Source organism: Polistes canadensis, unplaced genomic scaffold (assembly GCF_001313835.1).
Source record: "Polistes canadensis isolate GaletaPanama2010 unplaced genomic scaffold, ASM131383v1 scaffold_129, whole genome shotgun sequence".
NCBI lineage: Eukaryota > Metazoa > Arthropoda > Insecta > Hymenoptera > Vespidae > Polistes > Polistes canadensis.
In genome coordinates, this window is record NW_014569676.1 from 306,939 (window position 1) to 326,856 (window position 19,918).

The window sequence follows — 19,918 nt, forward strand, 5'->3', positions numbered from 1 at the left end:
TCCAGCTTTGGTCAATCTAAAATATCTAGAAAATATTGTTGAATGGTACATTTAACTGCATATTTCATAAATGAGCCATACAAAGGTCAAAGCGTATGAAAAATTAATATTAAAAGTTACTACAGTGAATTGATTTAAATGATAATGATATTATTTAATTAAATACTCGACAATTAACAGCACGATTATAAGTAACGGAATGTTCTCGTATAATTCATATATTTTACTAGCAATTAAATAAAATATAATTGTTTTATAATTTACACAGAAATGAAAATAACAATGATATTGATACTTTTATACACTTTCCTAATTACTATATCACATTTAACAATATTATACATTTTATACTTAGCACATTTTTAAAGAAGGTGACACAACATAGATCGTCGACATAGATAAACAAAATTGACGTTTCATTTGTTATTTTGGTTAACGAATACTATATATCTTTTAATACCTGAATCCTTTTTTAAACAGTGTACAATATATATCATGGAAAGTATGTTAAATAATAATTTAATAAGGAATCTGATTTTGATAATACTGTATCATATCATAAGTTTTCGTACGGAAATTGAGGTAGCTGCTACGAATTACATTAAGCATAAAAGCAGCAGCTTCTCTATCGGTAGCTGTTGGGACAAATCTACCACGTAACAATTTTATTGTTTGACCTCGGAAACATGGTAAGCCTGTATCGAGCATAAGGGAAACGAGAGAAATGATTGCTTCTTGATAAGGCCTGCAAAATAATAATTCATATGTTATAATGATAAATTAATTAAATAAGTAATAATTTTTCGAATTATATATAAAAGTATTGTACCTCACAGCTAGAAAAGCTTGAACGCATAATTCCATGAACCAACGGAAAGGTGCAGCTTCCATTTTACCACCCATTACTAGTACCATTTCATCAGTAAGTTTGATATCAGGTTCAAATCCAAGATTTCCTCCAGGAGAACTTTCAAACATAAAGCCAAAATCTATATGTATTATATGACCTTGACTGTCTAACATAATATTTCCATTATGACGATCTTTTATTTGAAGAAGATACGTAATCACGCTATAAGCAGCCATCGATCTAACAAAGTTACGTCGAATTGTTTGAAATTCTTTTGTTGTTTCATCACCGCATCGTGTAATGAAATATTGATACATATCAATATCTGTTGTACGTCCTAATTGATCTCGTGATTTTGCATCTGGTACGCATTCAATAACACCGCACTGAAAAGAACAAGTTTATAAACTTATACTATTATTAAAGATTATAATAATACTATATAAAGTAAATCTTACCCCTGGTGCTGTTGCTACTACTCTATAAGGATACAAAAATAAATTCAGACCAACTTTCTGGAAAATATTCTTAAATATACTAATTACTTGTAATGCGAGCATATCTTGTCTTACATCATCGCCAACTTTAAAAATGGCAGCTTGCCATGTTTCTTTTCCTGTATCTTTCTTTCTCTCAACTTTTCCATTTGTTGACACCGCTAATGCAATATTTTCTAACTCATTAATACCATACCTTTGAACTTTGAAACGTGCAAGGAATGGCGCCTTAGCAGCACTGTAAATATTCAAACAAATATTTTATGGATATACATATGTATTATTCTGTAATGATCTTGTTAATAATATTTGATTTGATATTACCTTTGCATAGGTGTCCCACTTTTATAATCTATATCAATAACCATTGCTTCAGGATTAGATGGTAAGTAACAGCCAGGTTGTACTTTGATTTTTGATAAAGCTTCCAAACATGCTGCCTTACGTTCAGGACCTTTAGGATATGGCCTAATTTCACCAGATATATTAGTTATTTTTTCAAAGAATTCAAATTCTCGTTCATAAAATTGTTTAGCCGGACCGGATAATGCATTAAGAATATTTTTCACTAATGAATCCAAGACATCGAAAAGAACCGGATCTTTTATTTGTTTTTCTTCATCCATATACATATTTGTATGCATATTCCATATTAACTGATGCGCTACTACCTGTAATATATAAATCTTTCTTAATATTATATTTTTATAAACTTTAAATTACTTTTTTAAAGATTCTAGATAAATATGTTTACCTGAGAACGTTTAGCAATTTTTTTAATAAATTCAGTAACATAACCCATAGAATCATGGCGAACTGCCTGTACAAGTTGTGGTATATAAACAAGTACAGCATCAGCAGGATAACTGTCTAGTACACGTACTGCATATTGAGCAGAAATTGGATGATGTGGAAATTGACGAGAAAAGTAAGCTAACGCATGAATAGGTGAAACTCTTGCCCATGTTAGCATATAAACCAACTGCCAAAAAGAATGATATTTATAAATAGAACATATTTATGAAATGAAACTTATATTTTACTAAGCAATGCTTACTTCAGGTACATCATTAAGAAGAGTATCTGTAGTTACAAGATATTGTAAAGCTTCTGAAATATGCATGACTGCAACAGGTTTTTGTCTCACCAATCCACAAATTTCTTTAATAATTATTTCTGAATTCTTTAAACGTACTGGCATAAATACAGCGAGACTTGGACTAATCTCCCAAGCCAAACGCGTATATTCTCTCCATTTTTCATTCATACCTTTAGCACGCCATTCCGCAATATTAGCTTCTCCTGGAAGCATTAATTCTTGTCTACAACCTGGATTACGCCAAACCTACGATTATTTATGAAACAATTTAAAATAATTCAATTATTTAAATATAATACAAATAAACGATTTGAGTTAATAAAACAAATAATATTTGATACATTTTGACTAACCAGTAACATTTCTATTTCTACTGCTAACAATTCAAGAATTAAATTACGCTTTTTAATATAATCTTTTACAAAAACATTGGTATTGACAACACGTTTACTTCGATTACTGCGTTTGCTTAATGTATTGCTACTGGTCGACATTGGCATAGCATTAACCCACACACTGGTAGGTGTTTTTGAAAAATCGTTAGTAGCTGGACTTAATGTTGCAGTTATCGAATTGATAGTTTCACTCGTTACAAGTACACTTGCTGTGTATACTTGAGGTTGTATTGTTAAATCAAATTCATTTTCGTTTCCCGTCATCATTAAATATTTTTTATCACTGTGCATAACCTGTATAAATAATATAAAACAAAAGAAAATTAAAAATTATAACAATTTGTAATACATTTAACATTTATACACTATATTCTCACGTGCCTGCCAAAAACGTATAAGAGTAACTATATCTTCACGGAGCTGTTCGAGTTCTTGAGTTGGTACTTGTCTCTCTCGACAAAAATAATCTAAACAATTAGAATAAACACGTTCTCGCAGAACATTTTTACTTAGCGATCTGTAATAGAATTATTTCGTATTAAAATCTATCTCTTACTCTTTCTTCTTTAAATTAATGATTAACATATTAATACCTTGGTAAAATATCACCTTGAAGGAGAAGTAAACCACAAGATAACAATTTAAAACGGACTCCTACTGCAGCCACATGTCGGTTTATTGTAGGCTCTTCGCCAAATGCACCAACAGACATAGGTAATGATCGATGAAGCAACATCACTATCATATCCACCGTTTCTTGGCAACAGTATTTTGCAGTTTCAATTAATTCCATGATAAATGATATCCAAATATCATGAGGTTTTACATCAGGTGGATTAGGTTCTAACTTACAACCTTCATAAACTGCTAATGGACTGACTTCTTCTTCTTCAGCAGAAAATAATCCCATTTTCTTATCAACGGTGTATTGCCACGCGACAAGCATCTCTTGTAAAAAACGCAATTTAAGATCAGGCCGCACAGTAAGAATCCATTGCCAGCACTCAACAGCAGTATTCATTGCTGCGCTTGTAAATAATTCAACCTGCGAGCAGGCAACAGTTTGCAAAAGTCGTCTGTGTATTCCTGACAACATAGATAATCAAATATAATAATTGTTTATGATATAGCGTATCATGTATATATATTAAACAATTATACCTGGCATAGATATTAAAAGAGCAGTAGCACGCCAAAGAGCACCACGGTGTTGAAGATCATTAGATTCGCGACAAGCACGCCAAACAGCATCAATAAGTTGTTGTACAACTGCTACTCTAGATTCTTCTATTGACATTTTATTTGTCGGAAATTCTGAACGAGCAAGTGCAACCATACCTGCTACTTCACCGGCATGCCATAAACGCATTGCCATCATTGAAAAAAGCCATGAACTTGCACCTTTAGGACCACGAGGTCTTTTATCCAACGAATTTGTCTAGAATATATAGATGTTAAAAATCTTGAAAAATCAACACTTAACATTTATTAAAATAATAATATGATATAATAAATACGTACGCTTGATGGAAGAGCTGTTGGAACTGTTAAATCTACAAATTCCAGAACCGAATCCGTTGCTAAAGATAATCCAGAATGATGCCACATACCCGAAGATGGTATTTGATTTATATATTCTTGTACATGTGATCTTGTAGCTTGTGGAGCCCATTTCATTGCCTCTTGTACTATGCCTTTACATCTTGCCGTAAAGTCTTTTACAATAATCTACATTATACCATCTTATTATAGAATGCTTTTCCATTTTTTAATTGTATTTAAAGAATTATAATGATATTAATACCTCTCTTGCTTCAAGGCTATTCATAAGTTCAATGCTGTAGGGTGTATTAGGAATACGCAGACTAGGTGTTTCCTCATTTGGATCAATTTGTAGAGAAAATGACAAAATCTGTTAACATAAAAGTATAAATAATTTTTTAAATAACATTACTTATATATGCTGAAATGATAATCATTAATAATACTGTATGATAGATACCTGTAATATATCTAACATACTCCATAATACTTTACAATTCCATAATAAGTGTGGAAATGCATCTACTAAAGCACTTAGATATTTATCTGCCACGCGTCTAATTTGTTTATGCACATGATTAAAATATACTAATAAAAATTGAGCGTGATTTTCTAATTCTTTTTCTCGTTGTTCATCTTTTGGTTTGCGTTGCATAACATCTTTAAATCTAACAAAGACAGAGTCAGCGATGCAACATATACACTGCCACATACCACTTTTATCTTTTTGCAAATCAGTATCACATAAATATTCCATTATTGGATGTAAGCTAGGCTCTGGACTATTTGCAACCCTTAAAGTTTCCAACCAGTATACTGATAATAAATACGTACACTGAGCAAACTGTAATTTTGCTACATATGCTGATATATCATTGGACCTATTAGAAAAGTAAATCAAATACATCAAATTCGTATCGTATAAATATATAATCCAGGAATAAATAATGCATGATGTATATCTATAATATAAATTTACCGACTACTTAATTTTAATATTTGGCTACGTAATTCTTGAAGTTCAGTTAACGAAACACTATCATTGCGTACTGCCGAAGTATACTGTAGTTCTCTCATTTCAAGACGTGCACTAGTTGGTGAAATAAGATAAGGCGATTTAACAGCTATTTCTTTGACACCATCATACCACTCAATAGGCCATATTTTCGATTGTTGATCAGCAGCAAATCCCATTACAACGCAATAGACCCAGAAATCTTTAAAAAGCTTTAGAAGTCTTTTTTGTGGATGTCTAATTGGTGGTAAACGTCGCAATAATATGGCAATAACAGGAATTAGCACTCCTAAATTTCCAGCACTATTTGTTGTCTTCTGCAGTATTAATGAAACAGATATTATTATATATATGTAGTGTAATGTAGTTAAATGTAGCAATTAATGTTCATTACCGTTGTAGCAATACTATTTGGGACTTTATCGCTGGCACGTTTACCTTCTAGACCTAATTGAACAAAAAGTTCTAAAAGATGAAGAAGCAAGTCATTTAATTCTGTTTCGCCTTGTAAGTTAGCTGCTATGTTAGCAAGAGCATTTGTTACTGCCTTAGAGACATGACAATATTGTTTTCTGTCGTCGTTTGATGCATAAGTTGCAGTACTTGATCCCAATGACATTGAAAACATTTGCATTATTCCCTCATAAATCTATTTAAAAAAATAATATTTTAATTCAATCTTTTAATTATATATATATTTATAACATTAAATATTCCAAGAAAATCAATATAATTATATGTTACATAAATAAATTATATTAAAATCAAACCTGTGCTTCACATTTAGCAATAATCATGCAACCTAACTGATCCACGATCAAGAAGTCTAGATCGCTTGGTGAGCGACAAAAAAGTTGATGAAAAAATGGGAATATTGTACGCATTGTTTTTGGAGTATCCTTTAAAGCTACAGCTACGTGTCCTAACATAATAACAATATTTTTGGAGATTAGCTCGCTATTTGATTTTTCATCAGATTCTCTGAAACAAAACAATTACATATATGTGTGTATATATATATGTAAAATTGTATGGAAACGGATTAGAATAAAAATTATACCCATCGCATATGTCTGCTGCAAATAATCTATTAGATACACTAGCCACTAGTGCTGGTACGCAATCTGGATTAACAGAATGTGCTGCTTCCAAAGCTATACAAAGATTGCCAATTGCTGCATCACGCAATTTTTCAAAAGCAATTTGAACGGATGATGTTGTCTGTTTTGAATCTTGTACTTCTTTTCCTTGTACTTTGTATAATAAGTAATAACCAAAAAACAACCATAATAATTTAAAAAATTATTTAAATATTAGAAATTTAATATTATGTTCAAAATTTGATTTTCCTTACCGGTAACTTTAAAATGATGTTCTTTTATAGATCGCTCATTGAGTTGACGATATAATTTTAATAATATAGGTGAAGGGACAATAAGAAATTCACGAAGATAATATATAGAAGTACTTGCAATATTAGGAAACTTCTGAGCTAATTTTCCTAAACCTTCTAAGCATACTAATAGTAAGGGCATGTGTGCTAATACAAGTTTTGGACCATGATTGGAGTTAATTTTTTCAACAAGACGGCCACATAGACTATCAGCACCTGCAAACAGAAATAGTAATAATATCCTTTTAATAATTTTTCTCGTACCATATTTTATTATAAGTGTCTATTAGTCATTTCTATATGACATATTTTTAAGGATAGGTGTAAGATTAAATAAAAAATGTTTTTCTAAACATTATTCGAATGATTATTTAAATGATCATATGAAATGTAATACACAAAATGCTTTTAGTCAAGCATTATTTGATATTAATTTTTTTATATATGAACTTTAATAAAATATATCAAAAAATATTCTTTGATTGCAATGAAATATTATATTCGTGTATGCGAACACATAAAACAATTGATTATACTGCACACAGAAATAATAGGCAATAGGAGAACCGCAATATAGTATTGATGCGGCAGGGAATGTCAATATTAAACTGGTTTATGAAATGTTATCATGTATATAGAATAGTTAATAAAATAGTAACACAAAGGGGTAAACAAGAATACCCTCGCCGAGCAGCATAGAACTGATATCCGCGAACAGCGCGGATGTATCATACTCCCCGCTCACTGCAAAAACACCGTATAATAATGTTTTACTTACAATATTTTTTATAACTATATATATGCTTGATTATGTGGTAACAATTATACTTTTTTTTTTTTTAATGATTTAACTAATTGTAAGTTTCGTCAATAACTTATATATATATATATAAACTAGATGTAATTCTTATAATTTATAGTTTATAATTTGTTGACGTTATTTAAAATGTCAATAAAATAAGAAATAAGAAAATCTAAATGAATCATCATATCGCATACTTGCGATGAAAGTGATACAACTTGAAACAGTTTTTCAGTGTTTTTAAACATAATTAAACCTTGTAGATGAAGATTGTATGACTATTCTCTACCAGTCAAATAATAAAAATAAATGAAAACAATTTTTGTAATTAGTCAAAGAAATATTTTTGGAACGTTTTCAAAGTAATAATTGAAAAATTGCGTTTTTCGAGTTGTGTTACTTTTGTTACAAGTGTTCGATATGCGCTCATTATAAAATATAACATTAAGAAAAAAAAGATAGATCATTTTAAAATAAAGTCACATAAATAAAAAATATTAAAATTCATTAAAATTTACTTTAGAGCAAGAAGAAAGTGCAATAATATACATCAGAGACTTGCAAAGTTGGTTTATCTTCATTCTTTCTTTTATTTCTTCTTGGTCACGTGCTATGATTTTATTGTGTTTCGTCTACAAATAAAAGATTTGTATGTATATTGCGCTAATCTAAATTATAACATTTAAAAATACTGTAAGAGTAGAATACTCAAATGCGGACAATCAAATAATAATAGCGAGAGATTCATTTTTCTTTTGATAAAAAGATTGCATATCTCTGATATACACAAGCACATTACATTTGAATGCAAATTACTTTTTACAGTAAAGCTTTTAATATACATATGCTTTTTTTTAAAACATGCATTCATATGTGTACAAAATATTATAATACATTCCTGTTATTAGTATTTTGTAGTTACTATAAATTATAAATACATATGTTGGCGTTATTTTGCGAGACCCGTTTATTTGTGAAATGACTAGCTAAATCCTGAAATAACTATACTGTTTAAATATGAAAGAAGGTAGAATTACATACTTCAACTAGGTAATATATCCGTAGATTAGATCCGACAGAAAAGCACGACAAACATTGGTTTTTAAAGTACAGGAAGAGATAAGAACAGATAAGTATAAACATTGTTGTAAAAAGAATAGCAGACATTAAAGACGAATCAAATTTCAATCTCATACTTAAACTACTCGCCTCTTGTGAATTCATATATAATCTCGTTATTTCCTAAAACTACTAGTTTTTGTATATAATAAAATTCTTTTTATATACTTTCCCAAAAACGCCTAGTTATCTCGGATAAAACTTAGGGTTTCCACGATTTAATCAAATTATACAGCTTTAGTTACTATTATTAGCTGACATATATAAACAATTATTTACATACCAGTTTCATCTCCAATGGCCCAAACAAGAAGATCAACGCATGCAGAATTTGCCATAACGTTAACTTTGAATCTATTTACTGTCCGAAAATTAGTATCTACATCCTCTCGCTCACTAGCATCGTGTTGTCTAGATTGCAATTCTGTCTGTCCCGACAGAAAAAGGCCTTTAACAAATTCTTGTACATCTCTTGTAAATGGAGCAGGTAAATCGCGTTGATTTTGTAATAATTCTCGTAAAACCGCTACCATAACTAAATTCATAGTTTCGCTGAATGTGCGATATGGAAATATTTGTACTTGGCCAGAATTATAAACCTATTGAAACAATAATTTAGAATAACAAATGATACAAAGATAATTATTGTGTAAATTTAGAAATTATTAAAATAACATTAAGATATTAACTTGTTGAGCTTCTTCGTCAAGGAACGTAAGAATATCTTTAGTAAGTAGCTTTTTAGCTAATGCTAGAACACTTTGTAAATGTACTACATTAAATTGCATTGCAGCCCTTTTTTCAGGACTTTCATTACACCGCATTTGTGGAAATTGATTAAAACTGGATCCATATCTACTGAAAAAGTATGTAACTGGATCATATGGCACAGATGAAAAAGATTGTAGTGATGGTCTCTTGATAGTCGAATAATCAGAATCAGCCGTTAGCAATGCTGGAGTATTATCGATTGGTGGATAAGGATTTAGATTTCCACTTAGAGACCGTGGAATAATTGGACGAAAATTTGAGAAACTATGTTGTTTTTTATCCGATGTTAAACGTGTTTCTGTATTTGTGAAAGAGACTGGAGTTTCAGGCCGTGGAAAGATACGACAGAGCAATGGTGGATCTGTACATGCGAAACGACCCATAGATCTTGCCAGTCCAATAAGTACAGGGACTAAAGATTTGCATAAAGACACTTTAAAAAAAAAAAGAAATATATAAAATTATTAACATATATTTTTGTAAACAATGAATGCATAAGAAAGTACATTTGTTTGAAGGAATCTTACATTTTGCTTGCATACCCCTATTTCCATTTTGTTCTTTATAACCGCGTATCAGATTTGTTAAAACTGCTAATATCTCAATCTGTGTAGAAATAATTTCCTCACGAGCTGATTCACATCTGGCAGCTATATCACTCAGTAACGTATTCAAACAAAAACTAAAACGTTCAGCAACAGGAACTCTTTCGCTAGGTGAAACTCTAACTTCGTCCAACCAAACAGCTTTTGGAAGACCACGCAACAATCGTAAAAAATATGGTAAAATACGATCCCGATGTTGCAATTCTGATTCCAAAAAATATATTCCCAATGCAATAGTTGCATCTTGTCCACGTTGATCCAGACGATATATTCCTTGAGCAGTTTCTTGAGGACATAATTTGAATAAACGAGTTACCTATTTTAAAGAAAATAAATATTCAATTAAATTATCTACAAGTATAACTAATTACATATGCTAATTTTTAATTTCTTGCTAATTTTAACTATTTCTTTTTAATTTTAATTCTTTGGTAATTTCATTTTAAATTTCATTCATATGTAGCTATATGAAAGATTTTTTGTTTAGACTTCTCTAATAAGTATACTGACTATTTTTTTTATTGTAAAAAAATATATGATCACTTCATAATAATAACGTGTACAGTAAGAAGTAATAATAACAGTTCTTCTATCAGGTACCTCTATCATTTTATTGCTTTTTTTGCTGCTTATCGTGTTCATAAGTGTATTCATAAATATGTTAGAATCACTAAATGATATCTTTAATATATACACGGTGATTATAAAAACATACTTGGTTATTATAACATGAGAAAGAAAGGAAAAATCTAAAAATGAACATCACACTGTAATCAGGCATTATACTTCTCACTGTAGGTGTTTTGCAAATTTTTTAATATTGTCTCATATTATGTCATACAAGATAATAACAGCTTAAAATATTCAATTGTGTGTCAATTTACATGAATAGACAATTATCTTAGAAAAAAGATTATTTTAAGATAAAAGTTCAATTAAAAATTGATTCATAGAGATTCAATTTATACTTATGTAATTAAATATAATAAAAATAATACAAAAATTTTACATACATTTTTGTAATATAAATTTTTTTATTGTATGTTTAAGCTTTTTTTTTCTTAGGGAAATATCATCTCAATATTATCTAATGATATCTAAAAAAAAATATATATAAAAGAATATTGTAAAAGTCTTAACAAAATAAATTTACCTTTTCCCACGGTGTAGGTTTAATAGCAGCAAGGCATCTAGCCAAATGTTGTACAGCTTTTGAGAAAAACAATTTCTCGTCCGCCACCATTTTACACAGAGAATCACTTAAAAAATACTTCTTTTTTTTATATTATATAGTAGTGAACAGTTTCACCTACTCATTATTTCAAAATATTATTGCACTGTGAAAAGAGTTGACGTAAGACTGCTTTGACGTATATGCCTCTCTTAGCGTGACATGATAACGTTAAAAAAAATAAGATCCTAGATATTAAAGTAGTAGGGCTTTTATACTTGAAATAGTTGCAAAAATCTTTGGAATATTATTTTTGACAATTGCAAATAGAACGTGTATGTAAGTTTTCGTAAACGATGTAACAAATAATTATTACCGTACATTTTAAAAGAAATGTATAAAAGGGATTGGTGAGATCGCTTTTTGTTTTCATTTATTTTCTCTTCTACAATCGCACATTTGAATTACGCGCTTTTTCTACTCGTTACGAAGGAGGCAGAGGGAGCTGCTGTAGTAGCTGGTGCAGTAGTTGCTGGTGCAGTAGTTGCATTCACTAATTGCAGTGGTTTCGTAGTTTTTGTATTTTTGTTATAAAACATGTAATAGAATGTATGGAATTACATATAATAAAAATAGTTCTAATCATTATGACAATAGAAAGCTGTCATTCTAATTAATTTCGTTCGTGTACTCGAAATAAATGAAATAGTTTGTTGATATAAATACTAAAAAGAAGAACAATTTAACCTCACTTTTTAATGATTGACATATATATGTGTAATTGTAATTATGGCAAAAGTTATTAAGAAGAAAACAAAATTGAAGAGATTATCTACTAAAGAAGAATTGGAGCTTTCTGATAAATCGGTATAATTTGTTTTTTGTGAAATTTCCAAAAATTGTGCCTGTTATACCTTATGGTAAATATTTTTTATCATTTTAGGAATTAATAGATAAAATATTACGATTAGAAGCTTACAATGCGCAACTTCAAACGATACTTAGAAAAAATGAGACTAAACAAATGGAGCAAACGAAATGTTTTAATGGGACTAAAAAGCAGTTTGATTTTACAAAGTATGTGATGTCCAATTTCTTTTATTTAACTTTTATTAATGTATGCAAGTTGTCCCAGTTTTCCTCCGTAAAATTTTACTAACATATTCTATAGATAAAAATAAGAACAATATGAAACGACAATGGATTGCTTTCCTGTTCGATACCACATAGGAATGAATTGTCGCTTCAAATTATAATTAAATTCCAAAATATAGTTCGTTATTGTAAATGTGAGACTGGCATCTATTGGAGAATAGAATTGAGATCTTGTTTATTTCCCTTAATTACAACTAATGTGTCATGAATCCTTTGCATTCATTCCTCACACATATTAATTTGTGTTTGATAAACTTTTTTTTTGCTGTTCCCCATAGATAAAAATTCATTGGCCATTGTATTAACTGACACTATTAGTACTTTGGAATACCATGCGTAGAGAAGCAATATGAATATGTTGGTAAAATTAAAAAAATAAAAAGAGAAAAAAAAACTGGGATATCCTGCATAGAATGGAATAAAAATATTGTAAATATTTAATTAAATGAATTGGTTTTAGGTGTCATAAAAGGCATGTTTTATTAAAATTTTACTACTTAGGTTGGGATTACGATGGTTTTATATGTCAAGAGGGAAGTAGTAATACTGTTGAAGATTATTTATTTGTTGCTTTAATTAAAAGTTGCTTTATAGAGTCTCGTGAAAAATCAAATTATCATCGTTGTGGTAGAACAGATAAAGGTGTCAGTGCTTTCTCTCAAGTTATTAGTTTAGACATACGCAGCAAATTGGAACCCGAGAAGCAAAATGATTTACAAAATGAATTGCCATATTGTAAGATATTAAATCGTTTACTTCCTCAAAATATAAAATGCATAGCTTGGAGTCCAGTTCCTAGTGATTTTTCCGCTAGATTTAATTGTAAAAATAGGACGTATAAATACATTTTTCCTCGAGGAAAATTAAATATCGACGCTATGAATAAAGCAGTTAAATATACTATAGGATCACATGACTTTCGTAATATTTGTAAAATGGATGTTGCTAATGGCGTAGTCAACTTTGAAAGAAGAATAATTGATGCTACAGTCTCGGTAAAACAAAATGATTATACACAAAATTCGGGTATGCAGTATTATATTTATTTAATATTTCGTTATATAATCATTATATAAGGCATTGTATGCTAAAAGGGTCTTATAATGTTTTTAATTTCATATTTATTTAAATAGGATACGATATGTGCGAATTAAAAATAACAAGTCATGCTTTCCTTTGGCATCAGATACGTTGTTTAATGGGAGTATTATTATTAGTAGGTAAAGAAAAAGAAAAACCAGAAATTATTTTGAAATTACTTGATATCAATAACAATCCTTGCAAACCTCAATACAATCTAGCTTGTGAAATTCCCTTAAATCTTTATCATTCCGAGTATGAAAATATCAAATGGTTCTACGACGAAAAAGATCTTATAAACGTTATAAAAATTTTGCAAAAAGATTGGTCAATAAACGCTGTGAAGTATGACATATTTTACACTTTATTATTAAAAGAAAATATGTTATAATATTGTCGTCATTTAATATTTTCATTTAAACAGATCGGCAATGATCAAAGACATGCTAATGGATTTAGAAAGTATTCAAAATTGTTCAGATACAACATTTCAAGATAATTGTTTACTTCTTGGTGTGAATTCAAAAGTTTATCAACCTTTAATGGAAAGAATTACTTGCGGTGAGTAATTTATATTACTATTATTATTTAATATTTTATAATTTTAATTTTTATATAATATTTTATGCACATAATGTTAATATGATAATGTAAATAATGTTTACAGAAAGTTTAGAAAATAAGATAAAACATTACGAGAAAAAGCATAAATTAGAATCAATGAATTTAAGTAGTACGTAATACCGAAATGATTGCGAATGTATTGGTAAGGAATATAATCTTTAAAATCAAAATAATTCAGCCAAATACAATCATATCTATTTTCAACGTGCCAAATTTGTTCCTTTACACTTGATAAATATAGATTGTTTGTTATATTATTTTTTACATTTTAAGATTGACAATTGATGTAGTGTTATTAAAAATGTCAGGGGAAGTTTCTACTTGCAGTAAAATTATCAAAAATGTTGTAGTAGCTCCACAAAACTATAAAGAAAAGATTTATTTAATAAGTTTCTTAATAACCATAAGTCGAATATTTTGATAATAATTTAATCTGGAAGAAATACCTGACGAATAAAATTATAACCGTATTCGTAAAAACCAAATGCGGAAAAGTTCACTCGTTTATAATTTATTTCGGATATAAATTGAAAAACCTTAAAAGAATACAATTTAAATATTATAATAAAAGTGTCGGGGAAATAAGCTTAGTTGTTTAAAAATATTTATCAATTTTTACCCGATAAATACCAGATATAAAGAAAAATATTTTCAATTGATAATAACTTACCTCGGCGCGTGTCTTTAAACAAAGAAAATCCATTACTTTTTGAATAAGTATTTGTGTCCTATTTGCCTGTTATTATCAATAATTTATTAAACTAAATAGATTTTATGTCTATTTATTTATTCTTTTTTAATATATATCAAGTGTTCTATATTTTATAATTACCTCAACTTTTACTATTTCGCATGTATAGTTAATAGAAAATAATTTTATGAAATAAAACGAATTCCATACAAGAATGTTAAAGACATTTGCTATCTTGCAATCCGAAGTACCTGGATCGGTAAGTGTCGTATACAATTCGCCAATTAAGCCTATTCCGGCAATAAAGAAAGATATCATCTCTAATAACATCGGTATTTCAAATATTGTATTCAGATTATTACAAATCCTACTTAATTCCAGATGAATATGCCTGTGTATGAAAGTAATGATTAATTTCATAGATAAATATTTATAAAAATAAATACAATTTTATTAATTTTCTTTATAGATCATATTAAACTGAAATTCATAGTACAAATTTAATGCAAATCTAGTTTGTATATTAGTTTTACACTGCTTTACATTGATATCCAAATGTCGTAATCCTCCAAATTCGTTTTCATTACATTAGAACAATATGTTGTACTGGTCATATGGTCTTCAAACATATTTCTCGAGCGATCTTTAATCTGGCAACGTTCAATTATATATTCATTTAATTTACGAAATCTATCTTTTTGATACCTGCATTTAAATATTATGTTAAATAATTAACGGAATTATGTTCTCGTTTATTATATTGTATACGTACAATAAAAAAATGGTGAATGTAAGATCCAGAATTGTGTTGATATGAAGAGAATGATTAGTTATGCATAATACCATAATTTGGATAATACCGTATTTCGAAGATAGTGTTATGTCACAAATGTTTAATAAGATAAATGATATGAGCCATCCCAAAACGACGAGTACCATTAATTTCCGTATTTTTGTATATTCCATTTGAAAACCAAGCTCTTTTAAAGTATCATCGAGCACGGACATCTTCTTCAAACATTTTACAAGATTCTAAAAAAAGAAAAAACAAAAAAAACAAGAAGAAAAAAACTGCACAAATATGCATATATTTAAAGTGCGTGATTTTCAAGTTACATGACGTTTACAGAGGGTTGCAATTTACAAAAGATACCGTACTTTGCTATTATACAGGTAAGATAGCACCGATGCAATTGTCGTGAATTGAACGAAATAAAGAACAAGAACTGATGGACCATGCTTATAAAAACCATTAAAACTCTCGTAGACCGATAAATATTTGACAAAGATAAAGTAAACGATCCATAAGCACAATATATATATAACGTTAACGTAGGTAATTATTTTTCTCATTGACCATTCAAGAACAATTAATCCGAGTATGGAATTCGTAATTAATAGAGGAAAAAATGCTTCATTAAGACTGTTGGTCATGGTTTTCCCGTTTAACGCGACGTTTTGTCCTAACGATAGTAAACTAATATTCGAACTGACGTATAATATACATCCTACTTTACGGTTTATCGATATTCTTGTCATATCTATAGCGTATCTTATAACATAATTACTTATTATTTGCGCCAGATAATAAATTATATGTCTGCTAATTGATATTGAATGGTTTTTTCCTTGGAATTATTCTACCATGAAAATATATTAAATTACGCGTAAAAGAGCAAATGTGAGTCGACGCTTTAATTTCGCATACGTCGATCTATTGAATAGATTAGATTCCACCATTTCTAATATCGAAGAAGATGTCGTGTCATTAAGATCGTCAGAAGAAGTTTCTATTTGCGATAAGATTATCAGAAAAATGGTACAAACTACCAACTATTTTACAAAACTAAGAGAGAAAGATTTAACTTCTTTCCCGATAAAAGAATAAATAAATCACGTCCCTTCGTTTTTCATTTTAATTAACAAACCAAAATTTCAAGTTTCCTATCCACATTCATCGGTCGACAATTTTTTCCAGTTAACAGGACCAGATCAAGTATCGACGAGAGAAAAGTACGCGGGATGTTCAAGGGAAGAAAATAGGTATGGCTTATAGCAAAAGGTGTCTTCTTATTAGTGGAAACAGTGACGGGTGCTAAATTTTCTCTTTTGAAACCTTATTTGCAGTTGAATAACAATGGCAGGCAATGCCCAACTCTTGCTTCTAATCTAATATTCACATGTATTTTTTTTATTGGCAGAAAGATTCCCATACTAAAGCCGATCGATGGTACAAAGAAAGAGAACAGAACAGATCAAAATAAAAAAGGTACTCAAATGTATCGTTTGACCATTCTAATTGACACGCGAGTGTCACTTTGCATGTCTTCTTTCAATCGGGCCATGTGGTATATTAGTTTTTATTTTATTTTATTATTAGACAATTTAGAATTATTATAATACAACAAAAGATACAAATTGTGTAGCGATCAACGTGTTAAATATTCTCTTTCATATCTGACAATAAATATAAGGAATAGTTATCTTGAAAGACTCTGTATAATATGTATAATTGTGATCACTGGCATCATCAGGAGAGTGTATAAATTGCGAGATGCCAATCAGGTTTTAGTAGGCGTTGTACGCGGTTGTAATTATCGATCGTAGTAAGCATTCCTCGTTAAGAATAAATAAAGACAATACGAATACGTATTATTTAAAAAAAATCATAGATTTGATTATACAAATAAAAGTAATAGATAAGATAAATTCGTTGAAAAAATGAATATGGGAAGGGTAATGATCGTCTAATTGTGGAAGCATTATATGAAATGATTATTTTCCATTTTCAAAATTTCTTTCTATGAAATCGATCGTAAACGAATTTTTATTAACATCGAGTTCTTCTACTCGTTAAAGGTTACAATCGGTCGAATCGATTGGAATTGCATTCTATTGTTTCACGTCGCGATTATGCGTCTATAGTGATTCGATAATCACACCGTAGGTATTAACAGCTACTAATGTAAAATCCACAAGAGACCAGTTTTGCGTGTTATTTTCACGATTAACGAGTCATCATACAGGATCGTTTATATTATACAAAGTTTCATTAATATTTCAATATTTTCTATTTTTAAATAGGAATCCCATGGCGAAATGAATCGAACAATTCGTTCGAAATTACAATTAAAACATTTTCGCGTTTCTACTAACAAGATAAATGTGAAATTTCATCTGGATGATTGTACTTAAAAACTAATAAGGAATAGGAGAAGATGGACTTTGGTGTTTGTGTCGAAACTACTTTGCATGTTATTTATGCAATCGGCATTATCCCACTGTGTATTAATAGCAGATGCGATCTCGTAAAAATTTACCGGACGTCCCGTTCGTTGCGTTCTTTGTTCGTTATGACGAAATCGAGTTCCCCTTGATTTCTTCATAAGCGATGGGAATAATTAGATATTTCATTCGATTTGTTACATACAAAACTCTGTTACAAGATATTATGGCACATTGTGATCTCGAAATGCTTAGCTATCACTAAGGGGGATATCAACCTGAGAGGATCAATTTTGTCTCCATTTCTATGCGTTAAGAGTTACAAAACAATGACATAAACACATCGAGTTAATATTACTAACACGGATTGAGAAATTGCGGTAAAGGATCAAGGTGAATTTTTACCTTTCGACTGTAGGATCCTTGTGTAACAGATATAACGAATCACTATAGTGACTAGTGTCACTAAAGTAAATTGCGATGCATGATCATTTCTTGTTTGTTTATTTCTTTTTATACAATAAGATTAACGATAATGAAACTTATCGAAATTTTCTACTTAAATACGTCATTTATATGCATATTATATAAAAAAAAACATAACATATGCGTCAACAAAACTGTCAAACGAACTCGACAGTTATTCGCCGGATTTTTACGTCGATGAAATTACGGCCGACTGTCATTCTATTTCGACCCCCCGTCAGAATGAAAAGTGACGGGGATTATATCGCATTGCGAGTAAACCATACGTTTTTCGCTTAAGTGTTGGTATGGATCTAAATGATGGTTGGTTCCCGTCCTTCTCGGTAAACCGCAACTATCATCCTTTTCTTTCTTTCTTTCTGTGTGGGTTATTCGTTCGTGCGCGAAGCCCATAAAATAGAGACAGTATTTACGAATATGTGTAAGTATCTACAGAGTATATACATATTATATACATATTACATACCGTGTGTTAGTTGATGCGTAGGAGGACAAAGACTTGAATTTCTTACTCAACTTTTGAGGGTCAAGTCGAGTAAAGAAGACATTCTTTAATACGGATCTATGTACAATCCTTACCTTTAATTCATATTATTTTCAAGTGAAACTTCTTTTGGGAGGATACATAGGAATGTTCAATTTTTCTATTTTTAGAAATAAAAAGATCATGCATCGGTACAAAAAGTAACTTTTATAAGATGCTTATTTAGAGAGAGAGAGGGAGAGATAGGCAAAGGTGAGGGTCAAAGTTAAACGAGGCAAAATTCCTCATTTATCTAGTACACATAGAAAAACATTTAGGAACTACCTAATAAGGTAATTGAGAGAGGGGAGGTGATTTGAAAAATATAAATAATATCCTAACATTCTTAACCGTTGCAAAATCTCATTTATTGCACGTCTCGGCTGGAAGTTGGCTGGAGAGTGTGATCTGTCTTGAGAACGTACTGACAAAACGTTTCCGTAGTTTGTCGTAACGTTGAAAAAGACGAAGGTATGCACTGAGGTATTCGTATCATACATTAGTATTGCGTTATCACGATCTATCTTTATCGAAATGTTAATTAGCATAAAAAAAAGTTAATCATTTGATAGAGAGGAATAGGTGGCGGCGGAGGGGCAGGGCGGGGTTACAAAATGTCGAACTTTTTTCTATCAAGTTAATTATACGAGATAAGATCTTTTTAAGATTTTCTTTCAAGACATTTATATCTTATTCTGTCGTATAATGAAGCGTCGCTACTATGATCGAGATTGTAGTTTAACACATCTTGGGAGAGTTACGATTGAAATAATGAGTCCCGCTCGACTGGCTATCGGTGTTACAGCACTGAATCATCGCACGACTCGTTACTACTCATTGTCAGTAGTAGTACTACTCGATCGATTTAACGATAA

General features: G+C 29.9%; 2 protein-coding genes across 5 annotated transcripts; one reads left to right on the forward strand and one right to left on the reverse strand.

Annotated features, from left to right (window-relative positions):
- Nucleotides 1-189: 189 nt before the first annotated feature.
- LOC106788216 (phosphatidylinositol 4-kinase alpha) lies at nucleotides 190-11,488 on the reverse strand. The gene is made up of 22 exons (XM_014751291.1): nucleotides 11,242-11,488; nucleotides 10,011-10,404; nucleotides 9,402-9,916; nucleotides 8,996-9,311; nucleotides 6,753-7,007; nucleotides 6,459-6,651; nucleotides 6,169-6,379; nucleotides 5,793-6,047; nucleotides 5,363-5,715; nucleotides 4,844-5,264; nucleotides 4,646-4,753; nucleotides 4,363-4,569; nucleotides 4,003-4,279; nucleotides 3,435-3,927; nucleotides 3,223-3,358; nucleotides 2,800-3,135; nucleotides 2,405-2,692; nucleotides 2,102-2,329; nucleotides 1,672-2,018; nucleotides 1,309-1,585; nucleotides 830-1,236; nucleotides 190-745 (listed from the first exon to the last, which is right to left on the reverse strand). The coding sequence occupies exons 1-22, from the start codon at nucleotides 11,329-11,331 to the stop codon at nucleotides 520-522; spliced, it is 6,333 nt and encodes a 2,110-aa protein (XP_014606777.1). The 5' UTR covers nucleotides 11,332-11,488; the 3' UTR covers nucleotides 190-519.
- Nucleotides 11,489-11,771: 283 nt separating this feature from the next.
- LOC106788226 (tRNA pseudouridine(38/39) synthase) lies at nucleotides 11,772-17,296 on the forward strand. Of its 4 annotated transcripts, none has more exons than XM_014751305.1 (7): nucleotides 11,772-12,126; nucleotides 12,203-12,336; nucleotides 12,875-13,440; nucleotides 13,548-13,839; nucleotides 13,919-14,055; nucleotides 16,788-16,852; nucleotides 17,011-17,296. In XM_014751305.1, exons 1-6 carry the CDS (start codon nucleotides 12,049-12,051, stop codon nucleotides 16,850-16,852), a joined length of 1,272 nt encoding a protein of 423 aa, XP_014606791.1. In that variant the 5' UTR covers nucleotides 11,772-12,048; the 3' UTR covers nucleotides 17,011-17,296. The 4 variants fall into 4 exon arrangements, with proteins under 4 accessions (XP_014606791.1, XP_014606793.1, XP_014606792.1 ...); XM_014751307.1 differs by lacking the exons at nucleotides 16,788-16,852; nucleotides 17,011-17,296 and adding an exon at nucleotides 14,162-15,841 and having other exon boundaries at nucleotides 13,548-13,634; nucleotides 13,716-13,839; XM_014751306.1 differs by having other exon boundaries at nucleotides 16,788-17,296.
- The last annotated feature ends 2,622 nt before the right edge of the window (nucleotides 17,297-19,918 follow it).

Bases quoted from the DNA above. Each gene is read 5' to 3' on its own strand.
- LOC106788216 (XM_014751291.1), bottom strand. From the start codon at position 11,331: ATGGTGGCGGACGAGAAATTGTTTTTCTCAAAAGCTGTACAACATTTG. The intron at 3,359-3,434 runs GTATTAATATGT...ATTCTATTACAG, and splicing joins CAAGGTGATATTTTACCAAG to ATCGCTAAGTAAAAATGTTC. The intron at 2,693-2,799 runs GTTAGTCAAAAT...AAATAATCGTAG, and splicing joins TAGAAATAGAAATGTTACTG to GTTTGGCGTAATCCAGGTTG.
- LOC106788226 (XM_014751304.1), top strand. From the start codon at position 12,049: ATGGCAAAAGTTATTAAGAAGAAAACAAAATTGAAGAGATTATCTACT. The intron at 12,127-12,202 runs GTATAATTTGTT...TTATCATTTTAG, and splicing joins TGGAGCTTTCTGATAAATCG to GAATTAATAGATAAAATATT. The intron at 13,441-13,547 runs GTATGCAGTATT...TTATTTAAATAG, and splicing joins TGATTATACACAAAATTCGG to GATACGATATGTGCGAATTA.